The sequence below is a fragment of the Gorilla gorilla genome, chromosome 20, assembly GCF_029281585.2.
Source record: "Gorilla gorilla gorilla isolate KB3781 chromosome 20, NHGRI_mGorGor1-v2.1_pri, whole genome shotgun sequence".
Lineage (NCBI taxonomy): Eukaryota > Metazoa > Chordata > Mammalia > Primates > Hominidae > Gorilla > Gorilla gorilla.
The window spans coordinates 24,884,134-24,901,242 of record NC_073244.2 but is presented as its reverse complement, the minus strand read 5'-3'; the positions used below and the strand labels follow the sequence as shown (position 1 = coordinate 24,901,242).

General features: G+C 57.6%; 1 protein-coding gene across 1 annotated transcript in view; it reads left to right on the top strand.

Moving 5' to 3' along the window:
- The window catches only part of ELL (elongation factor for RNA polymerase II), an 82,087-nt gene extending 65,817 nt beyond the window's left edge, over positions 1-16,270 (top strand). The window contains exons 7-12 of the mRNA XM_031004060.3: positions 7,264-7,360; positions 7,936-8,434; positions 12,091-12,157; positions 12,425-12,596; positions 13,652-13,696; positions 14,053-16,270. Of these exons, the coding sequence (XP_030859920.1) occupies positions 7,264-7,360; positions 7,936-8,434; positions 12,091-12,157; positions 12,425-12,596; positions 13,652-13,696; positions 14,053-14,169 (997 nt within the window). The 3' untranslated portion in view covers positions 14,170-16,270. The remainder of the gene's footprint in view (positions 1-7,263; positions 7,361-7,935; positions 8,435-12,090; positions 12,158-12,424; positions 12,597-13,651; positions 13,697-14,052) is intronic.
- Positions 16,271-17,109: the final 839 nt, after the last annotated feature.

Below are 17,109 nucleotides of genomic sequence, written 5' to 3'. Positions count from 1 at the left end.
AGCCACTCCCCTCTCCTGTGAGCCCCATGCCAGAGTCTATATACTCCTGCTTCCTGCTCCTCCCTGGTGCCAAGGGAGCACAGCTCCTGGAGCACCTCTCTGAGGACAGGGCTCCAGGAGGACTGCTGGCCACATCTTCATGCCCAGACGATGGTCCTGCTGAGCCGGCGGTTAATCACATCTAGACTTGTAGAGTCCAAGATGCTTTCCCTCCACGTTGAAGGTCAGAGGCTTCCCACCCCAACCCTGTGCTGGTCCACAGAGCCAGGGGCTGGCCAGGTACCTACTCTGGGATGGTGGGCACCACGGCCCCCGCAGGCTGAAAACTTGCCTTATCCGTCTATCCGTCCTTCTGTCCTATGTGTGATAGTGGAAAGGCCTATCCTACTGCACGCCACCTCAAACTGCTCTTGGCAGGCTGCTAGAGTCTGTCCTCCTCTTCCTGGTTTTCATCTCTTTTTTTTTTTTGAGATGGAGTTTTGCTCTTGGTGCCCAGGCTGGAGTGCAATGGCGTGATCTCGGCTCACAGCAACCTCCGTCTCCTGGGTTCAAGCCATTCTCCTGCCTCAGCCTCCAGAGTAGCTGGGATTACAGGCATGCGCACCATGCCCGGCTAATTTTGTATTTTTAGTAGAGATGGGGTTTCTCCATGTTGGTCAGGCTGGTCTCAAACTCCGGATCTCAGGTGATCCGCCCGCCTCAGCCTCCCAAAGTGCTGGGATTACAGGCGTGAGCCACTGCGCCCAGCTGGTTTTCATCTCTTTTTTTTTTTTTTTTTTTTTTTTTGGTTTTCATTGCCTTTAATGTTAAATTGGCTACTTCACTCACTCCTGGGTAGTTAACATTCACAACACAATTCTCTTGTCCAACATTCTTTCAAATGTCTGTTTCCACTCCAGAAGACATCAGCCAGTATGCTTAGGCCGTTTTTAGTAATTCTGTAAGTAATATTTCTAACTTTACTTTTTTTTTTTTTTTTTGCAGGGGAATTCCTTTTTATTTATTTATTTATTTTTTATTTATTTTATTTTTTATTGATCATTCTTGGGTGTTTCTCACAGAGGGGGATTTGGCAGGGTCATAGGACAATAGTGGAAGGAAGGTCAGCAGATAAACAAGTGAACAAAGGTCTCTGGTTTTCCTAGGCAGAGTGTTTGTATCCCTGGGTACTTGAGATTAGGGAGTGGTGATGACTCTTAACGAGCATGCTGCCTTCAAGCATCTGTTTAACAAAGCACATCTTGCACCGCCCTTAATCCATTTAACCCTGAGTGGACACAGCACATGTTTCAGAGAGCACAGGGTTGGGGGTAAGGTCATAGATCAACAGGATCCCAAGGCAGAAGAACTTTTCTTAGTACAGAACAAAATGAAAAGTCTCCCATGTCTACCTCCCTCTACACAGACACAGCAACCATCCGATTTCTCAATCTTTTCCCCACCCTTCCCCCCTCTCTATTCCACAAAACCGCCATTGCCATCATGGCCCGTTCTCAATGAGCTGTTGGGTACACCTCCCAGACGGGGTGGTGGCCGGGCAGAGGCGCCCCTCACTTCCCAGTAGGGGCGGCCGGGCAGAGGCGCCCCTCACCTCCCGGATGGGGCGGCTTGCCGGGCAGAAGGGCTCCTCACTTCCCAGTGGGGGCGGCCGGGCAGAGGCGCCCCTCACCTCCTGGACAGGGCAGCTCGCCGGGCGGGGGGCTGACCCCCCCACCTCCGTCCCGGACGGGGCGGCTGGCCGGGCAGAGGGGCTCCTCACTTCCCAGTAGGGGCGGCCGGGCAGAGGCGCCCCTCACCTCCTGGCCGGGGCGGCTGGCCGGGCGGGGGGCTGACCCCCCCACCTCCCTCCCGGACGGGGCGGCTGGCCGGGCGGGGGGCTGACTCCCCCACCTCCCTCCAGGACGGGGCGGCTGGCCGGGCAGAGGGGCTCCTCACTTCCCAGTAGGGCGGCCGGGCAGAGGCGCTCCTCACCTCCCGGACGGGGCGGCTGGCCGGGCAGGGGGCTGACCCCCCCCCCACCTCCCTCTCGGACGGGGCGGCTCGCCGGGCGGGGGGCTGACCCCCCCACCTCCCTCCCGGACGGGGCGGCTCGCCAGGCGGGTGGCTGACCCCCCCACCTCCCTCCCAGACGGGGCGGCTGGCTGGGCAGAGGGGCTCCTCACTTCCCAGTAGGGGCGACCGGGCAGAGGCGCCCCTCACCTCCCGGACGGGGTGGCTGGCCGGGCGGGGGGTTGACCCCCCCACCTCCCTCCCGGACAGGGGGGCTGCTGGGCGGAGACGCTCCTCACTTCCCAGACGGGGTGGCAGCCGGGCGGAGGGGCTCCTCACTTCTCAGACGGGGCGGCTGCCGGGCAGAGGGGCTCCTCACTTCTCAGACGGGGCGGTTGCCAGGCGGAGGGTCTCCTCACTTCTCAGATGGGGTGGCCGGGCAGAGATGCTCCTCACCTCCCAGACGGGGTCGCGGCCGGGCCGAGGCGCTCCTCACATCCCAGACAGGGCGGCAGGGCAGAGACGCTCCCCACATCTCAGACTATGGGCGGCTGGGCAGAGACGCTCCTCACTTCCTAGGTGGGATGGTAGCCGGGCAGAGACGCTCCTCAGTTTCCAGACTGGGCAGCCAGGCAGAGGGGCTCCTCACATCCCAAACAATGGGCGTCCAGGCAGAGGCTCCTCACTTCCCAGACGGGGTGGCGGCCGGGCTGAGGCTGCAATCTCGGCACTTTGGGAGGCCAAGGCAGGCGGCTGGGAGGTGGAGGTTGTAGCGAGCCGAGATCACGCCACTGCACTCCAGCCTGGGCACCATTGAGCACTAAGTTAATGAGACTCCGTCTGCAATCCTGGCACCTCGGGAGGCCGAGGCTGGCAGATCACTCGCGGTTAGGAGCTGGAGACCAGCCCGACCAACACAGCGAAACCCCGTCTCCACCAAAAAAATACGAAAACCAGTCAGGCATGGCGGCGTGCGCCTGCAATTGCAGGCACTCGGCAGGCTGAGTCAGGAGAATCAGGCAGGGAGGTTGCAGTGAGCCGAGATGGCAGCAGCACAGTCCAGCTGGAGCCGCCGCCGCCGCAGCCCACCGGCTCTACCGCCATCCCCTGCACGGGACTGGTTTTCATCTCTTGCTCTTTTTTATTCTTCTTTTAGGAGACTTCTTTGACATTTCTCATCCCGTCTCTTAATTTACTATTATTTGTAGTTTCTTTTTTTTTCTTGAGACAGAGTGTTGCTCTCTTGTCTAGGCAAAGAGACAGGGTTTCACCATGTTGTCCAGACTGGTCTTGAACTCCTGACCTCAAGTGATCTGCCTGCCTCAGCCACCCAAAGCACTGGGATTACACGCGTGAGCCACCATGCAAGGCCTATTATTTCTAGTTTCTAAGAGTCTTCCCCATTGCGTTTTCGTAGGAGCATGTTCTTTTTTTTTTTTCCTGAGACAGAGTCTTGCTCTGTCACACAGGCTGGAGTGCAGTGGCATGATCTCGGCTCACTGCAACCTCCGCCTCCTGGGCTCAAGCAATTCTGTGCCTCAGCTTCCCGAGTAGCTGGGATTACAGGTGCCCGCCACCACGCCTGGCTAATTTTTGTATTTTTAGTAGAGATGGGGTTTCACCATCTTGGCCAGGCTGGTCTTGAACTCCTGACCTCATGATCCACCCGCCTCGGCCTCCCAAAGTGCTGGGATTACAGGCGTGACCCACTGTGCCTGGCCTAACTCATCATGTTCTTATTTCATGGAAAGGATGTCTTTTTCTTTCTTTCTTTTTTTTTTTTTTTGGAGAGGGACTCACCCTATCGCCCAACCTGGAGTGCAATGGCGCAATCTTGGCTCACTGCAACCTCTGCCTCCCCGGTTCAAGCAATTCTCCTGCCTCAGCCTCCTGAGTAGCTGGGATTACAGGCATGCACCACCATGCCCTGCTAATTTTTTGTATTTTTAGTAGATCTGGGGTTTCACCATGTTGGCCAGGCTGGTCTCAAACTCCTGACCTCAAGGGCCTCAGCCTTCCAAAGTGCTGGGTTTACAGGCGTGAGCCAGGATGCCTTTTTTTTTTTTTTTTTTTTTGAGACTGAGTCTCACTCTGTTGCCCAGGCTGGAGTGCAGTGGCGCAATCTCTGCTCACTGCAACATCTGCCTCCCAGGTTCAAGTGATTCGCCTGCCTCAGCTTCCCGAGTAGCTGGGATTACAGGCGCCTGCCACCACGACCGGCTAATTTTGTATTTTTAAGTAGAGACAGGGTTTCACCATGCAGGCCAGGCTGGTCTGGAACTCCCAACCTCAGGTGATCTGCCCATCTCAGCCTCCCAAAGTGCTGGGATTACAGGCATGAGCCATCATGCCCAGCCCAGGATGTCATTTTTAACCTACTCTAAGGATGTTTATTTTATTTATTTATTTATTTCTTTATTTTGAGACGGAGTCTTGCTCGTCACCCAGGCTGGAGTGCAGTGGCGCGATCTCGGCTCACTGCTAGCTCCGCCTCCTGGGTTGACACCATTCTCCTGCCTCAGCCTCGCGAGTAGCTGGGACTACAGGCACCCGCCACCATGCCCAGCTAATTTCTTGTATTTTTAGTAGAGATGAGGTTTCACCATGTTAGCCAGGATGGTCTCAATCTCCTGACCTCGTGATCCACCTGCCTCGGCCTCCCAAAGTGCTGGGATTACAGGCGTGAGCCAGCGGGCCCGGCCTCTAAGGATGTTTTTTAAAGAATAACAGCTTTATTCAGATACAGTTCATGTAACACAAGTCATCCATTTAAAGTGAGCAGCTCAGTAACATTTTGTACATTCATAATATTGTGCAGCCACCACCTCTGTCTAGTTCCAGAAAATTTTCATTTCCCCAAAAGGAAACCCCGTCCCCATCAGGAGTCATTCTCCCCATTCCCTCCCACGCTCCCAGCCCCTGGTAACTACTAATCTGCTTTCTGTCTCTTGATTTGCCTGTTGTGGACATTTCAGATCAATGGAATTATACACTATGTGGCTGACATGTAATCTGTGGAAACTTGTAGCTGTGAGGAATGTTGAATCAGGACCGGGCGTGGTGGCTCATGCCTATAATCTCAGCACTTTGGGAGGCTTAGGTGGGAGGATCGCTTGAGCCCAAGCCTGGGCTCAAGTTCCAGACAAGCCTGGGCAACATAGTGAGACCCTCATCTCTACAAAAAATGAAAAAATTAGCCAGGCATGGTGTTGTGCTCTTGTGATCCCAGCTACCCTAGAGGCTGAGGTGGGAGGATCACTTGAGCACAGGAGATCCAGGCTGCAGTGAGCTGTGACTGGGATTAGAGGCGTGAGCCACTGCGCCCAACCTATTTTCTGTTTTTTTTTATTCCATTCATCCCTGGGTGTGTGTGAAGTGGTATCTCGTTGTTTGTTTTTTGTTTGGTGGGTTTGTTTGTTCATTATTGCTCCTTGCAGGGCAGGGCTAACCCATAGGCAGTGTGCCCAGAGTAGCCAGTGTCTCGTTGTTTTGATTTGCATTTTCCTGATGACGCATGGCATTGAGCATCTTGTTATGTGCTTTTGGCCATTTGTATAGCTTCTTTGAAGAAACGTCTATTCAGAGCTTTTGTTTTTCCAAGGACACGAAGACTGGCATTATTTATTTATTTATTTTATGTTTTTGAGACGGAGTCTCGGTCTTGTTGCCCAGACTGGAGTGCAATGGCATGATCTCTGCTCACTGCAACCTCCGCCTCCCGGGTTCAAGTGATTCTCCTGCTTCAGCCTCCCAAGTAGTTGAGGTTACAGGTGCCCACCACCACGCCTGGCTAATTTTTTTGTACGTTTAGGAGAGACAGGGTTTCACCATGTTGGCCAGACTGGTCCCGAACTCCTGACCTTAGGTGATCTGCCTGCCTTGGCCTCCCAAAGTGCTGGGATTACAGGCGTGAGCCATGGCGCCCGGCCTGTTGATTTATTTTTTAACGTTTTCATCTCCCTGTGGAGTCTCTTTTCAAATGTATTTTCCTGTTCCTCTGTTTTGAGGTCTGACGTTTGTTGCCTGGAAGCTGCAGTGCAGCCCTTGGGGACACTGCACAGCTTGGGGCCTCTGAATCCCGATGTGCCCTAGTCCTGGGCCCTGTTTCTTCTTCTCCTGAGGCCACACATCTGGCCATCCTGTTGTCCAGCTGTGGCCCAGGTAACTTCCCAACTGCCTGGAGGAGTGGCCTGAGCCTCTTTGCTGCCTGACAGCCCTGGGCTCACTGTCCTGCAGCCCCACCAGCAGTGATGAGGACCTGGAGTAGAGCTGTGGGGGATGGCCCTGCAGCAGTCTGTTGTCCCCTGAGGTCGTGGTGCCTCTTGCTCTGGGCCCTGGATTCTCTGGATCCTGCAACAGTCACCACTCATGCTTCTGCTATGCTTTCCGGTGTCTTCGCTCCTCCTTTTGTCTCTGCCTTGCCTGTCCAGTGGATGCAAATGCCTGTTCTGTTCTCAGTTTTCTGTCTTTAACTGGGAGTTCTGTTTATATCCACATGGCTCTCCTCTCAGGCCACCAGGGAAGTGACACCTGCAGTGGTCTGTAGCCTAGCCCATTTGTTAGGGAGATGGGCTCTGGGTGTCACTGGCTGGCAGAATGGTCATGGCCCTGGACTTAAGTCTCTCTGCAGGGCCTGGAGGGGCGCTAGGCTGCCCTGAGATGGCACAGCCCCCGGGAATTAAACAGTTGGGTCAGAGAGGATACCCATAAGCTGCGGGGTTGCTGGCGGGGGTGGGGGATTCCACTTGCCCAGATCACATGGAGCGGGAGAAGGGGCATGCACTGGGGTGCTTCTTCCCTTCTTCCCCAGCTGCATCACCTAATCAAGCTGGTGGCCACTCTGCTGCCCTCCAGATCCTGCTGTGACCTGGGCTTCCAGGAAGGCTGTCTCATCCTAGGCCAGGGCCCTCCGTTCTCTTCTGCATTTTGGACAGTTTCTGCAGTGAGCGTTCTGAACAGGATGAACAGCTGTCTTTAAAAGCAGGGTCCAGCACCCTAACGTGTGTCCCTGGTCTCTCCGGTAGCAGGCACCTACACAAAGTGACCCTCCTCTGGGCTCAGGGGGACAGTGAGTGGGGAAGTCCTCCTTTGGGTGAAGTCAGGGGCAGGATGGGCTCAGGCCCAGGCTCCTGTGACCCCTTGGCCCTGCTCTGGATTTGGGAGGAGGGGGGTCCCTTCCTTGAGGCATCTCCACTGGGCCCCCATGTGGATACAGGCCTGGAGCCCCTAGGCCCCCTCAGCACCTTCTGACCTAGCCCTGCCTCTCCTTCGCAGGAAGCTCTGCCAGCCACAGAGCACTGGCAGCCTCCTTGGAGACCCTGCTGCCTCCAGCCCCCCAGGCGAGCGTGGGCGCTCGGCCTCGCCCCCACAGGTAAGTGGGGCATGCCTGGGGTGACTGTCCCAAGCACCTGCAGGGCACCCTGTGCTGCATCAGTAACCCTTGTCACCTTCCTCACCAGCTCCTTGGAGCATGAGCTGCTCCGAGTTGAGCCGCCTCCCTCCGCCCAGGGACCAAGGGGGAAGCTGTCGGGTTGGGGTTGGGGGCAGATTCCTACCAGTGTGGCCGCAGCACCCCAGTGTCACAGTGCGGAACCTGGGATGGGGGGCGGCTCCCTGATGTGGGCTCAACCCTGGGCTTCCTGCTCCTGTGTCACAGTTATCACTGGGGAAGCATGCTGAGCACAGCAGCGCTTTAGACCAGTCCCAGGGGTGGCCTGCTCACACGCTGGGCCCTGCCCTCCCCCTGCATCGATCCCAGCAGGCTGATGGGCCCCAGCTGAGGCCACCCTGAGCGGCACCTGGGACCTGACTTGGTGCTCGGGCGCCCCCATGTGGCCAGCATGGGCCTTGCAGGCGGCGCTGGGTTTTCTAGCCAGGCCAGGGGATTGCCTGTTGCTGCTCAGCCACTCTGTGCTCCTCTCTAAAATGATCTCTGCTCCTCTCCAGAAACGGCTGCAGCCTCCTGATTTCATCGACCCCCTAGCCAACAAGAAACCCCGGATATCGCACTTCACTCAGAGAGCTCAGCCTGCCGTCAATGGGAAGCTGGGCGTGCCCAATGGCCGTGAGGCCTTGCTGCCCACCCCGGGCCCACCAGCCAGCACGGACACCCTCAGCTCCAGCACTCACCTGCCCCCGCGGCTGGAGCCCCCGAGGGCCCACGACCCCCTGGCCGATGTCAGCAATGACCTGGGCCACAGCGGCCAAGACTGTGAGCACGGAGAGGCGGCTGCCCCAGCCCCCACTGTGCGCCTCGGCCTGCCCCTGCTGACGGACTGTGCCCAGCCCAGCAGGCCACACGGCAGCCCCTCGCGCAGCAAGCCCAAGAAGAAGTCCAAGAAGCACAAAGACAAGGAGAGGGCAGCTGAGGACAAGCCCCGGGCCCAGCTTACAGACTGTGCACCTGCCACCCATGCCACCCCCGGAGCCCCAGCAGACACCCCAGGTAGGTGCCCAGGCAGGAGGGCGTTGCCGGGACTCTAAGTACTGGCCCCACACCCGCCTCACCCTCATGGGGTGTCGAGGGGGCTCAAGCTGTAGAAGCCAGGGGAGGGGACCCTGTTGCCCCAGGCCCCATCAGATTCGCCCTGTGTGCCTGGCACCTGGCACCCTATGTTCTTGCACCTGGTCCTCTCCCTGCCTGTCTGGAGTGCCCGGTGCCACTTGCAGTCAATGTGCCAGGCCAGCACTGGGGGCCGGAGGCCCAGAGCCTTGTGGGGAACTGAGGCCGCAGAAGGGGCTAACATGCAGAGAGGAATGGGGCCTAGGCCCCAGCTCTGACTGCAGGGAAGCCCCAGGAGCCAGGGCCATGCTGAGGTCTGCTGGGGTTCAGGGAAGGCAGTGGGGGCCCAGGCAAGCCAGCCCTATTCAGGGAGAGGCAGCACAGGTGCAGATGGGCAGATCCTGGTGGGAGAGGGATAGCACCTGGACCTCTGTAGGCCCCGTGCGACTGTTGTGGACTGTAGGTTTCTGCTGTGGGGACAGGGCCTGGCAGGCTGGGATTGGGGAGCCAGGAGACCTGGGCAGCTCCGAGACCACAGCCCAGGCACCTAAACTGAGCAGCAGTAGCACCCGCCTAGCACCGTGGCCATGAGCCTGCGCAGCTGTTCATTTATAGGAACCAGCAGAAGCAGTGGCCAGCGTGCAGCGGCTGTTCCACCACCATGTGCGACAGGGGCTGCAGTGGTCCCATGTGGCGATGGTGGCCAGTTGCAGATGGCCACTTCGCTCTCGGCGCCAGCTGGCCCAGGGCAGCCCAGGTGGTGTCACCTGCTGTGCTTTTGGGTTGTGTCTCTGGGGAGGAGGCTGAGTCAGGGGATTCCTGGGATGAGGGTGGGAGCCTTTCTTTCATTATAGCTTTGCGTTGCTCAGAGGGCCATGCCCTGTCCCCTGCTGTGGCTGGAGAGCAGGTCCTCACAACTGTGGCTGGGTCTTACTGGATAGGAATGAGGACTTTCGGGGTTGGGTCAGCCCTGCCTCGTGCTGGGCTTCCCACCTCCCGTGGGACTGCATGTGGGGGCCGACGGGGAGAAGGTGGCCTCACTCCCTGGGCAGCCTCTCTGACCAGCGCCATGCTCAGGGCGGGACTCCTGATTCCCAGGACACACCCACACCCCACAGCCAGACCTGGGCCACGATCAAATGGCAGGATCTGCCATTTGAGACCCTTGGCCCGGGTCCAGGGTCCACAGACCACTCTGGGCTGTGTCCCTTCCTTGGATGCCCAGTGCCTAGGTGCCAAGACAGGCCTGGGGACTCAAGGTGGTTTCCTGTCTGGCCTGGTGCATGTTGGCCCCTAGGCAGTTCATCCCTGGCCCAGGGGCTGTCATCTTTACCACAGGTGAGAAAGTGCAAAGCAGGGGTAGATGTCCCAAGCACCAAGAAAAGGACAGTGGAGGCACCAGAAGCTGAGCCTGGTGCTGGTGGTCCATGTTACCCAGAGTCCTGAAGGTGGTACTTGTGCAGGGCATGTCTTAGCTGTCCTGTGCCCGTGCCCGGGACAAGCAAGTAGAGAGACGTGGGCTGTGAAGGGGAGAGATGGGGAGAGGAGCTGCTGTGGGGGTGTTCTCTGGGGCCCCGAAGCAGGGACCAGCTTGGCCGGCCCCACACAGCCAGAGCTTGAGTAGGAGTTGGGGACCACTGAGGTCTGCCAAGGGCTGGACTTTGAAGGTCCCACTGGTACCAGGTTGAGCTGACCCTGAGCCTTGATTTCCCCATTTGTCATCCTAGCTCGTGAAGATCTTGGGGCATGTCAAATGAGGTAATGTTGACCAGCCTGACACATGGCAGTTACCTGTTCTAGAATACCCACGGAGGCCACTGTGTGGCAGAGCATGGGCTTGGCCTTCGCAGCTGCGCCTTGCCTCTCACTTCCTTCTGGCCCGGACCAGGGTCAGACCCATTCAATACATGCCCATTGAGTTGCGTCCCTGGGAAGGCCACAGCCTCTTAAAGACAACCCAGGTGGGGGTGGTGGTGATATTGAAGGCAGTGTCTGGCCCAAAGTGGGGAGTGTTAGAAACTTTGTGGGGAGTGAGCTTTGTCCACTTTTGGGAATTTGGCAGCAGAGAAGCTGCTGTGGTCAGCCCAGGTGTGTTACACTGAGAGAGAGGGCTCAGCAAACTGGAGATCGCAGACTCCTGCTCTCTCAGGGGATAGTGCAGAGGGCCCCTGAAAATGTGCACTAGGGCCAGGCACAGTGGTTCCGCCTATAATCCCAGCATGTTGAGAGGCCAAGTCAAGAGGATCACTTAAGTCCAGGAGTTCAAGACCAGCCTAGGCAATATAGGCAAGCCTCCTCATCTCTACTAAAAAGTAAAAAAAAAAAAATTCGCCAGGTGTGGTGGTTCACGCCTTTAATCCCAACGCTTTGAAAGGCCAATTCAGGAGGATTGCTTGAGGTCAGGAGTTTCAGACCAGCCTGGGCAACACAGTGAGACCCCATCTCTACAAAAAAATTTTTTAATTAGCTGGGCATGGTGGCATATGCCTATAGTCTCACCTACTTGGGAGGCTGAGGCAAGAGGATCACTTGAGCCCAGGAGTTCAAGGTTGTAGTGAGCCATGATCGCACCATTGCAACTCCAGCCTGGGTGGCAGAGCAAGACCCTGTCTCTAAAAAAAAAAAAAAGTGTATTGAGGATACATCTGAAATTGATAAAATCATTTCTGTATCGGAAAGAAAGCCACTGCAAGAAGGTCTAGGAAGCACACTAAATTGTAGTTGTGGTCTTAGGCGACACGCACTTCAGTCTTCCTGCCCCTCCCCTCCCTGATTTCCAGACCCTCAGGGGTGTTGTCTTATGTGGCCGGGGCACCCCACCACATGGCTCAGGAGCAGGACAGCTGCCTGGGGTGCCATCTAGCCATCAGCTGTGCAGCTTTGGGCAGGCCCCTGAAGGGGCGAAGGGCTGAGCGTCATCATGGACACTTTGCTCACGGATGGCCGATTGGGGTGGCCTATGGGCTCCTCTGGCTGGCCCTGTCCTGGAGCTGCCTTGTGGAGCGTGCAATTCAGTGTCTAGTGGAAAGGACGGGATGATCTGGGTGGGGCACAGACCAAGGGCCTGGAACTTTGTCAGCAGCAAGAGATGCAGGCCCTGCTGGCCATCTTGTCTTTGTCCTGTCTGGCCAGAGACTGGGATGCCCCAGAGATTCAGGTCAAGCCAGGGGTCATTTGTTTTCAGCTTAGTGACCTTTGACATGCAGTCAGTGGAGGCAGCAAGGGCCTGGCCTGGGGGAAGCTCTGACTGGTTGTGCAGGCTTTGGCCCTGCAGTTCCCTGACCTGTCCGCTGTTTGCCAAGAATGTGACTGTGGTGATGCCTGGGTGCTCTGTGTCCTGCAGGGCTTTGCCCTGGACACGCAGGTGCACGCTGAGCTCTGCTCACCACCTGGAGGGCACGCCCAGGTCCAGCAGCCCACAGTTGCCAGGTGCGAGGGGCTCAGCCCTTGCACCTGCCACACAGTCATCCCCTCTGCTATCCCTCTATGTCCCTCCAGCAGCAAAGTGTGCACTTTTCATGCATGTCCCCATCCTGGCGTGCTTCCTGCAGACCGGTGCCATGGGCGCAGACTCAGGAGGTATGTGTTTGCTCTCGTAGGTTTAAACGGAACCTGCAGCGTTTCCAGTGTTCCCACGTCCACGTCGGAGACGCCTGACTACTTGCTGTGAGTGTTTGTCTGGGCCCTGCAGGCCAGGCCTCCCTTTTCTGGGTTCAGACCCCCTCCCCCAGCACTGCAGGTTATCAGAGGTAGAAGCCACTGCAAGTCTGAGCATGTGAATTCCAAACATAGCAGCCTCTTCTGGGCCAGGCCCCCTCATAATCCAGGGAATCACCCAAGAGGCCAGGCCGCCGGTGGAGCCAGGATGGCCACTTCCTGGGTGGGGCTGGGTCCTTCCAGCCTCCACTCAGTGGCCCCTCTCTCCTGTTTCAGGAAGTACGCAGCCATCTCCTCTTCGGAGCAGCGCCAGAGCTACAAGAACGACTTCAATGCCGAGTACAGCGAGTACCGCGACCTGCACGCCCGCATTGAGCGCATCACGCGGCGGTTCACCCAGCTCGACGCCCAGCTCCGGCAGCTCTCCCAGGGCTCCGAGGAGTACGAGGTAGAGCCCCCCCGCTGCCTACTGTGCCCTGGCTCTGGCGGGAGCCAGGGCCCACTTGGGCGCGCACCATCGCCACCACGAGCCTAGTGGCCTGCTTGGTGGCCCCAGAGTCTGGCCCTTCCCCAGGCAGCGCTTCTCCACCTGGTGCACTCCATGCAGCAACCCCATGGTTCTGGCCCGGCCCTGGGGTCCTGTTGTGGGAGTCCTTGAAGGCAGCCCAGCTCGTCAGCCTCCTTTGCAGTGGGGATAGCTGTGACCCACCTCCTTGGATGGGGGCGAGCCGGGGTACATGGATCCCCACATGTTTGAGCGCCTGGGGTCCTCTCACAGCCTAGGACACAGGGCTCTTGGTACCTGTGCCAAACCCTCAGGAGACTCCGCAGCTGAGCTCTGTCCAGCACCCTGGGGCCCATCCATGCTGCCACAACTATAGCAGGGGGAGGTGACAGGTCCCTGTGGTCCTGGGAATAAGGACTCCTGTGGTCCCCTGGCTTGAGCTCACAGCTCATTCAGCTGCCCTGTGTATACAGAGAGTCTCCACCCTTAGCCTAGCCTTGGACGCAGCCGCCCCACCTGCCACCTTTCGGAACTGGTGACCTGACTACAGGGCTGGGCCCCGATTAATCAGATGCTGGGGTCCCTCCTGGCCAAGGCCCCTTTGCCTTCCAAAGACGACGACTCATGATGGGGTTCTAGGGGCTGCGAGCCACAGGTTCTTGGGGCATCTCTCCTTCCCCTTCCCTCCCTCTTTGCTGCACCCCCCCACCCCCTCCCCACCCCCCCGCAACATGGATACTTCCTTGTCCTCCCACGCCCCCACAACAGCAGTGCCCCACCTGCTATTGCCTCCAAGGGACCCGGCAGCCTTTCCCTCATGCCCCACCCACTCCGGAGCTACAGCCGCTGTGGGCCCCTGGGGTGTTACTTGGCCTTGTCCTTGAGGCTGCCCCACCCTCCCACGCCTCACCCTTCTCAGAGCACCTGGGACCACTCAATTTGGGTTTCCTGTAGGCGGGGACACATTCTGTTTTCTCAAAATTTTGTTTTTCTTCTAGACTACTCGAGGGCAGATTTTGCAGGAATATCGAAAAATCAAAAAGGTGAGTGTCTCTTGTGTTGGGGTGGGCTCCAAGTGAGCCATGGGAGCTGGAGGGAGGAGGGTGGGCCCAGGGCAGCCTCCCTGCCCGCTACTTCCAAGGTGTGGGGGAAGAGCCTTTGAGTCTGAGGCCAAAGTTGCCCCACCACCCCCAGCTAAGTCTTCAGCTGTGGCATCCTGGCCCAGCCACACAAGCTGCGGAGGTGCAGGGGACCAACTCCCACTCTGCCCTTGGACCACAACCCTCCTTGCTGGGCACCAAGCCCAGGTTTTTGGTTTGAGCGGGGGCACTGGCTTGCTTACAACGGGGAGCAGCACCCAGGGCGGCTTTGTCCTGAGCATGACTGTGCTGTCCCACAGACCAACACCAACTACAGCCAGGAGAAGCACCGCTGCGAGTACCTGCACAGCAAGCTGGCCCACATCAAGAGGCTCATCGCCGAGTACGACCAGCGGCAGCTGCAGGCTTGGCCCTAGCCGCCCTCCCCGATGGCGGGGATCTGGGAGGGTCGGGGGAGCAAAAGGCGGTGAGAGAGGATTTATTTAAAAAAATAAACCCGAGGAAGATGCTCATCTGAGCCAGCACCGCCGGCTTTCAGGGCAGCCCCTGCAGACGTCTCGCCCTGGCGGGTGGCTGCAAGCCCACCTCGGCCCTCCCTGCGCTTCCTGAGCAGTCCCTGCCTATGATGGGCTCCCCAGGAAGCCCACTGCCTCCTCCCTGGCTGCAGCCCCCGGGGTTCAGCCTCCTGTCTCGCCAGAAGACTCCTAGGCCCTTGGGGTGGCGCGCCTGCCTTTTCTAGTTTTATACAAAGACAGCCACTTTTAGCTACTGCTAATGAGACTTGAGTCTATTTTTGTACAAAAGAGAAGCAAAATCTTTTTTCTAAACCTGTGCCTCCCTCTCCTCGGACACCCAGGGTCTAGCCGCTGCCCTGGGTCCTGCCTGCAGTATTACAAAGGCCGTCGAAAGGTGCAGCTGCGTTCTGAGGGCATGGGGAATGGGCAGGTGGCCTCTGCTGGTCTCTGGCTCTACGTTTAGGCACCCCCGTCCCCAGCCTCTCCTCCTCGGGCAGGGTCTCTGCTCCAGCAAGCAAACAGGGTGGCCCAGGTGGCTATTTTGAGAACTCCAGCTGGTGCCCCCAGACAGCTGCTCAGAGCCAAGGGGGCAGAGGGCTTTCAGCGCCCCCAGGCCTGCCCTGCTATTTCAGGCCCTCAGCTGTCGGGGGCCACTGTGTTTCTGTGCTCCAAGTTGAGACTCGGCCGCAGCGGCGTCAGACTTTTCTTTGCAATGTCCTCGGTTTCCCATTTGCTGCTGCTGCTGCTCATTCCACACTGTTGAGACCTTGTGGTCTCGATGCTGCTGGCCTCCTTCCGTCCCTCGGTCCACTTGTGGGTCCTGGGGTCGTCTTAGCAGAGCCACCGCCAAGGTTTGCACTCAGGGAGGGGCTGATGGAGGGCTGGGCGCCATGGGGTCAGGGAGGCCCCAGGGACCCATGGGCAGAGCTGGGGAGCCAGGAGGATGGGTCTGCCTGCTCTGGGGGTGCAGGCTCTGCAGACACCCCAATTGCTGCTTTGTTGCTGTGCCTAGTCTAGTGTCCCCCAAAGCATCGGGGGGCCACGCAAGTGTGCGTGTGTGAGTGTGCGTATGTGGGGACCCCCCAGGGCATGGTGGGGTCTGAGGCGTGTGTTCCCATTTAGGGCTGAATGAAGCCATGACTTGGGAAGGTGGTGGGGGGTGGGTGGCGGCTGTGACTCAGGGCCCAGGGATCACATGGGGGTCACTGCTGCCATCAGCAGTCAGGCAGGGAGAACAGAAATGCAAAAATACAGATGTGTCTATTTTTCTAAACTGGGGGGTGGAGGGGTGCCTCCTGACAGCTTCCAAAGAGCTGACTGTGGAGGGCCCACAGTGTATCCCACCCCTGCCCGAGAGTCTCTCTCCTTTGGGACCCCCGGGTTCCCAGAGCTCCGAGGAAACTGATCCTTCATGTTTCAATAGCTGTTGTTGTTTTTCTCTTTGGGCCGGGCCGGGCCGGGCCGGGCCGGGCCGGGGAAGGGCCGAGCAGGCTCCAGGAGGCCTCCAGAGTCAGCTGGACCTTGCTGTGTCGCCCGCAGGCAGCCCTGCAGACACCGGTGAGGTGGGATGATTTCAGGAGGTCCCAGCCCGGGACTGCCCGCCCCTCTGCCCTGGGAACCAGTCCAAGGGGCTGTCAGTTGAATTTGCCTTTTTGTTGTTGTTGTTGTTTTTGTTGTTTATTTGTTCTCCTTTTAAGGAATTATGAAGCTAAGAAAAGTTTTGTGTTTTGGGGGTTGGTGGACAAAGTTCTAGCTGATTAAATATGGTCTAACTTATTGATACTATTTTTTTTCTTTTAATGTTGTACTGTGGAGAAAAACTATTTTGAGCCATGGGGTTGGTGTTTACAAGAACTTTCCACTTTTGCCAAAATGTTACAATTGAAAGGCATCTGCGTCTTCAGTTTCCTAATATTTTCTTAAAAGATCTAGTGTCCTTTTTGTACACTAAACAGGTGAATGCTGACTTTTTTCATTCTCCAATAAATTTCACTGAACTGAACCTGGCAGCCCAGGCTGCCTGGCTGGTGTGTGTGGTGTGTGGTGTGTGTGGTGTGTGGGTATTGGTGTATGTGTGGTGTATGGTGTGTATGTGTGTGTGGTGTGTGTTGGGGTGTGTGGGTGTGTAGTATATCTGTGTCGGTGTGTGTTGGGTGTTGTGTGTGGGTGTGTAGTGTGTGTGATGTGTTAGGGTGTGTGTGTTGTGTGTGTGTTGTGTGGGTGTGGGGTATCTGTGGGTGTGTGGGTGTGGTGTTAGGGTGTGGGTTGTGTGTTGGTGTGTGGTTTATCTGGGGGGGGTGTTAGGGTGTGGGTGTGTTGTGTGGGTGCGTTGGTGTGGGTGGTGTATCTGGACGTGTGTTAGGGTGGATGTGTGGGTGTGGTGTATGGGTGTATGAGGTTGTTGGGGTGTGGTGTGTGGGTGGTATCTGGGGGTGTGGTGTGTTAGGGTGTGGGTTTGTGTGGGTGTGGTATCTGGACGTGTGTGTGTTTGGGTGTGTGGGTGTGTATATGTGGGCGTGTGAGGGTGTGTGGGTGTGGTGTATGGGTGTATGAGGGTGTTGGGGTGTGGTGGTGTGTGGGTGTGGTGTATCTGGGGGTGTGGTGTGTTAGGGTGTGGGTGTGTTCATGTGTGGGTGTGGTGTATCTGGACGTGTGTGTGTTAGGGTGGGTGTGTGGTGTGTGGGTGTGGTGTATATGGGCGTGTGAGGGTGTGGGTGTGGTGGTGTGTGTGTTAGGGTGTGGGTGTGTGTTATATGCAGTGCATGCTAGGGTGTTGGGTATGTGGTGTGTGTTGGGTGTGGTGTGTGGTATGTGGTGGGGTGTGGGTGTGGTGTGTGTTGG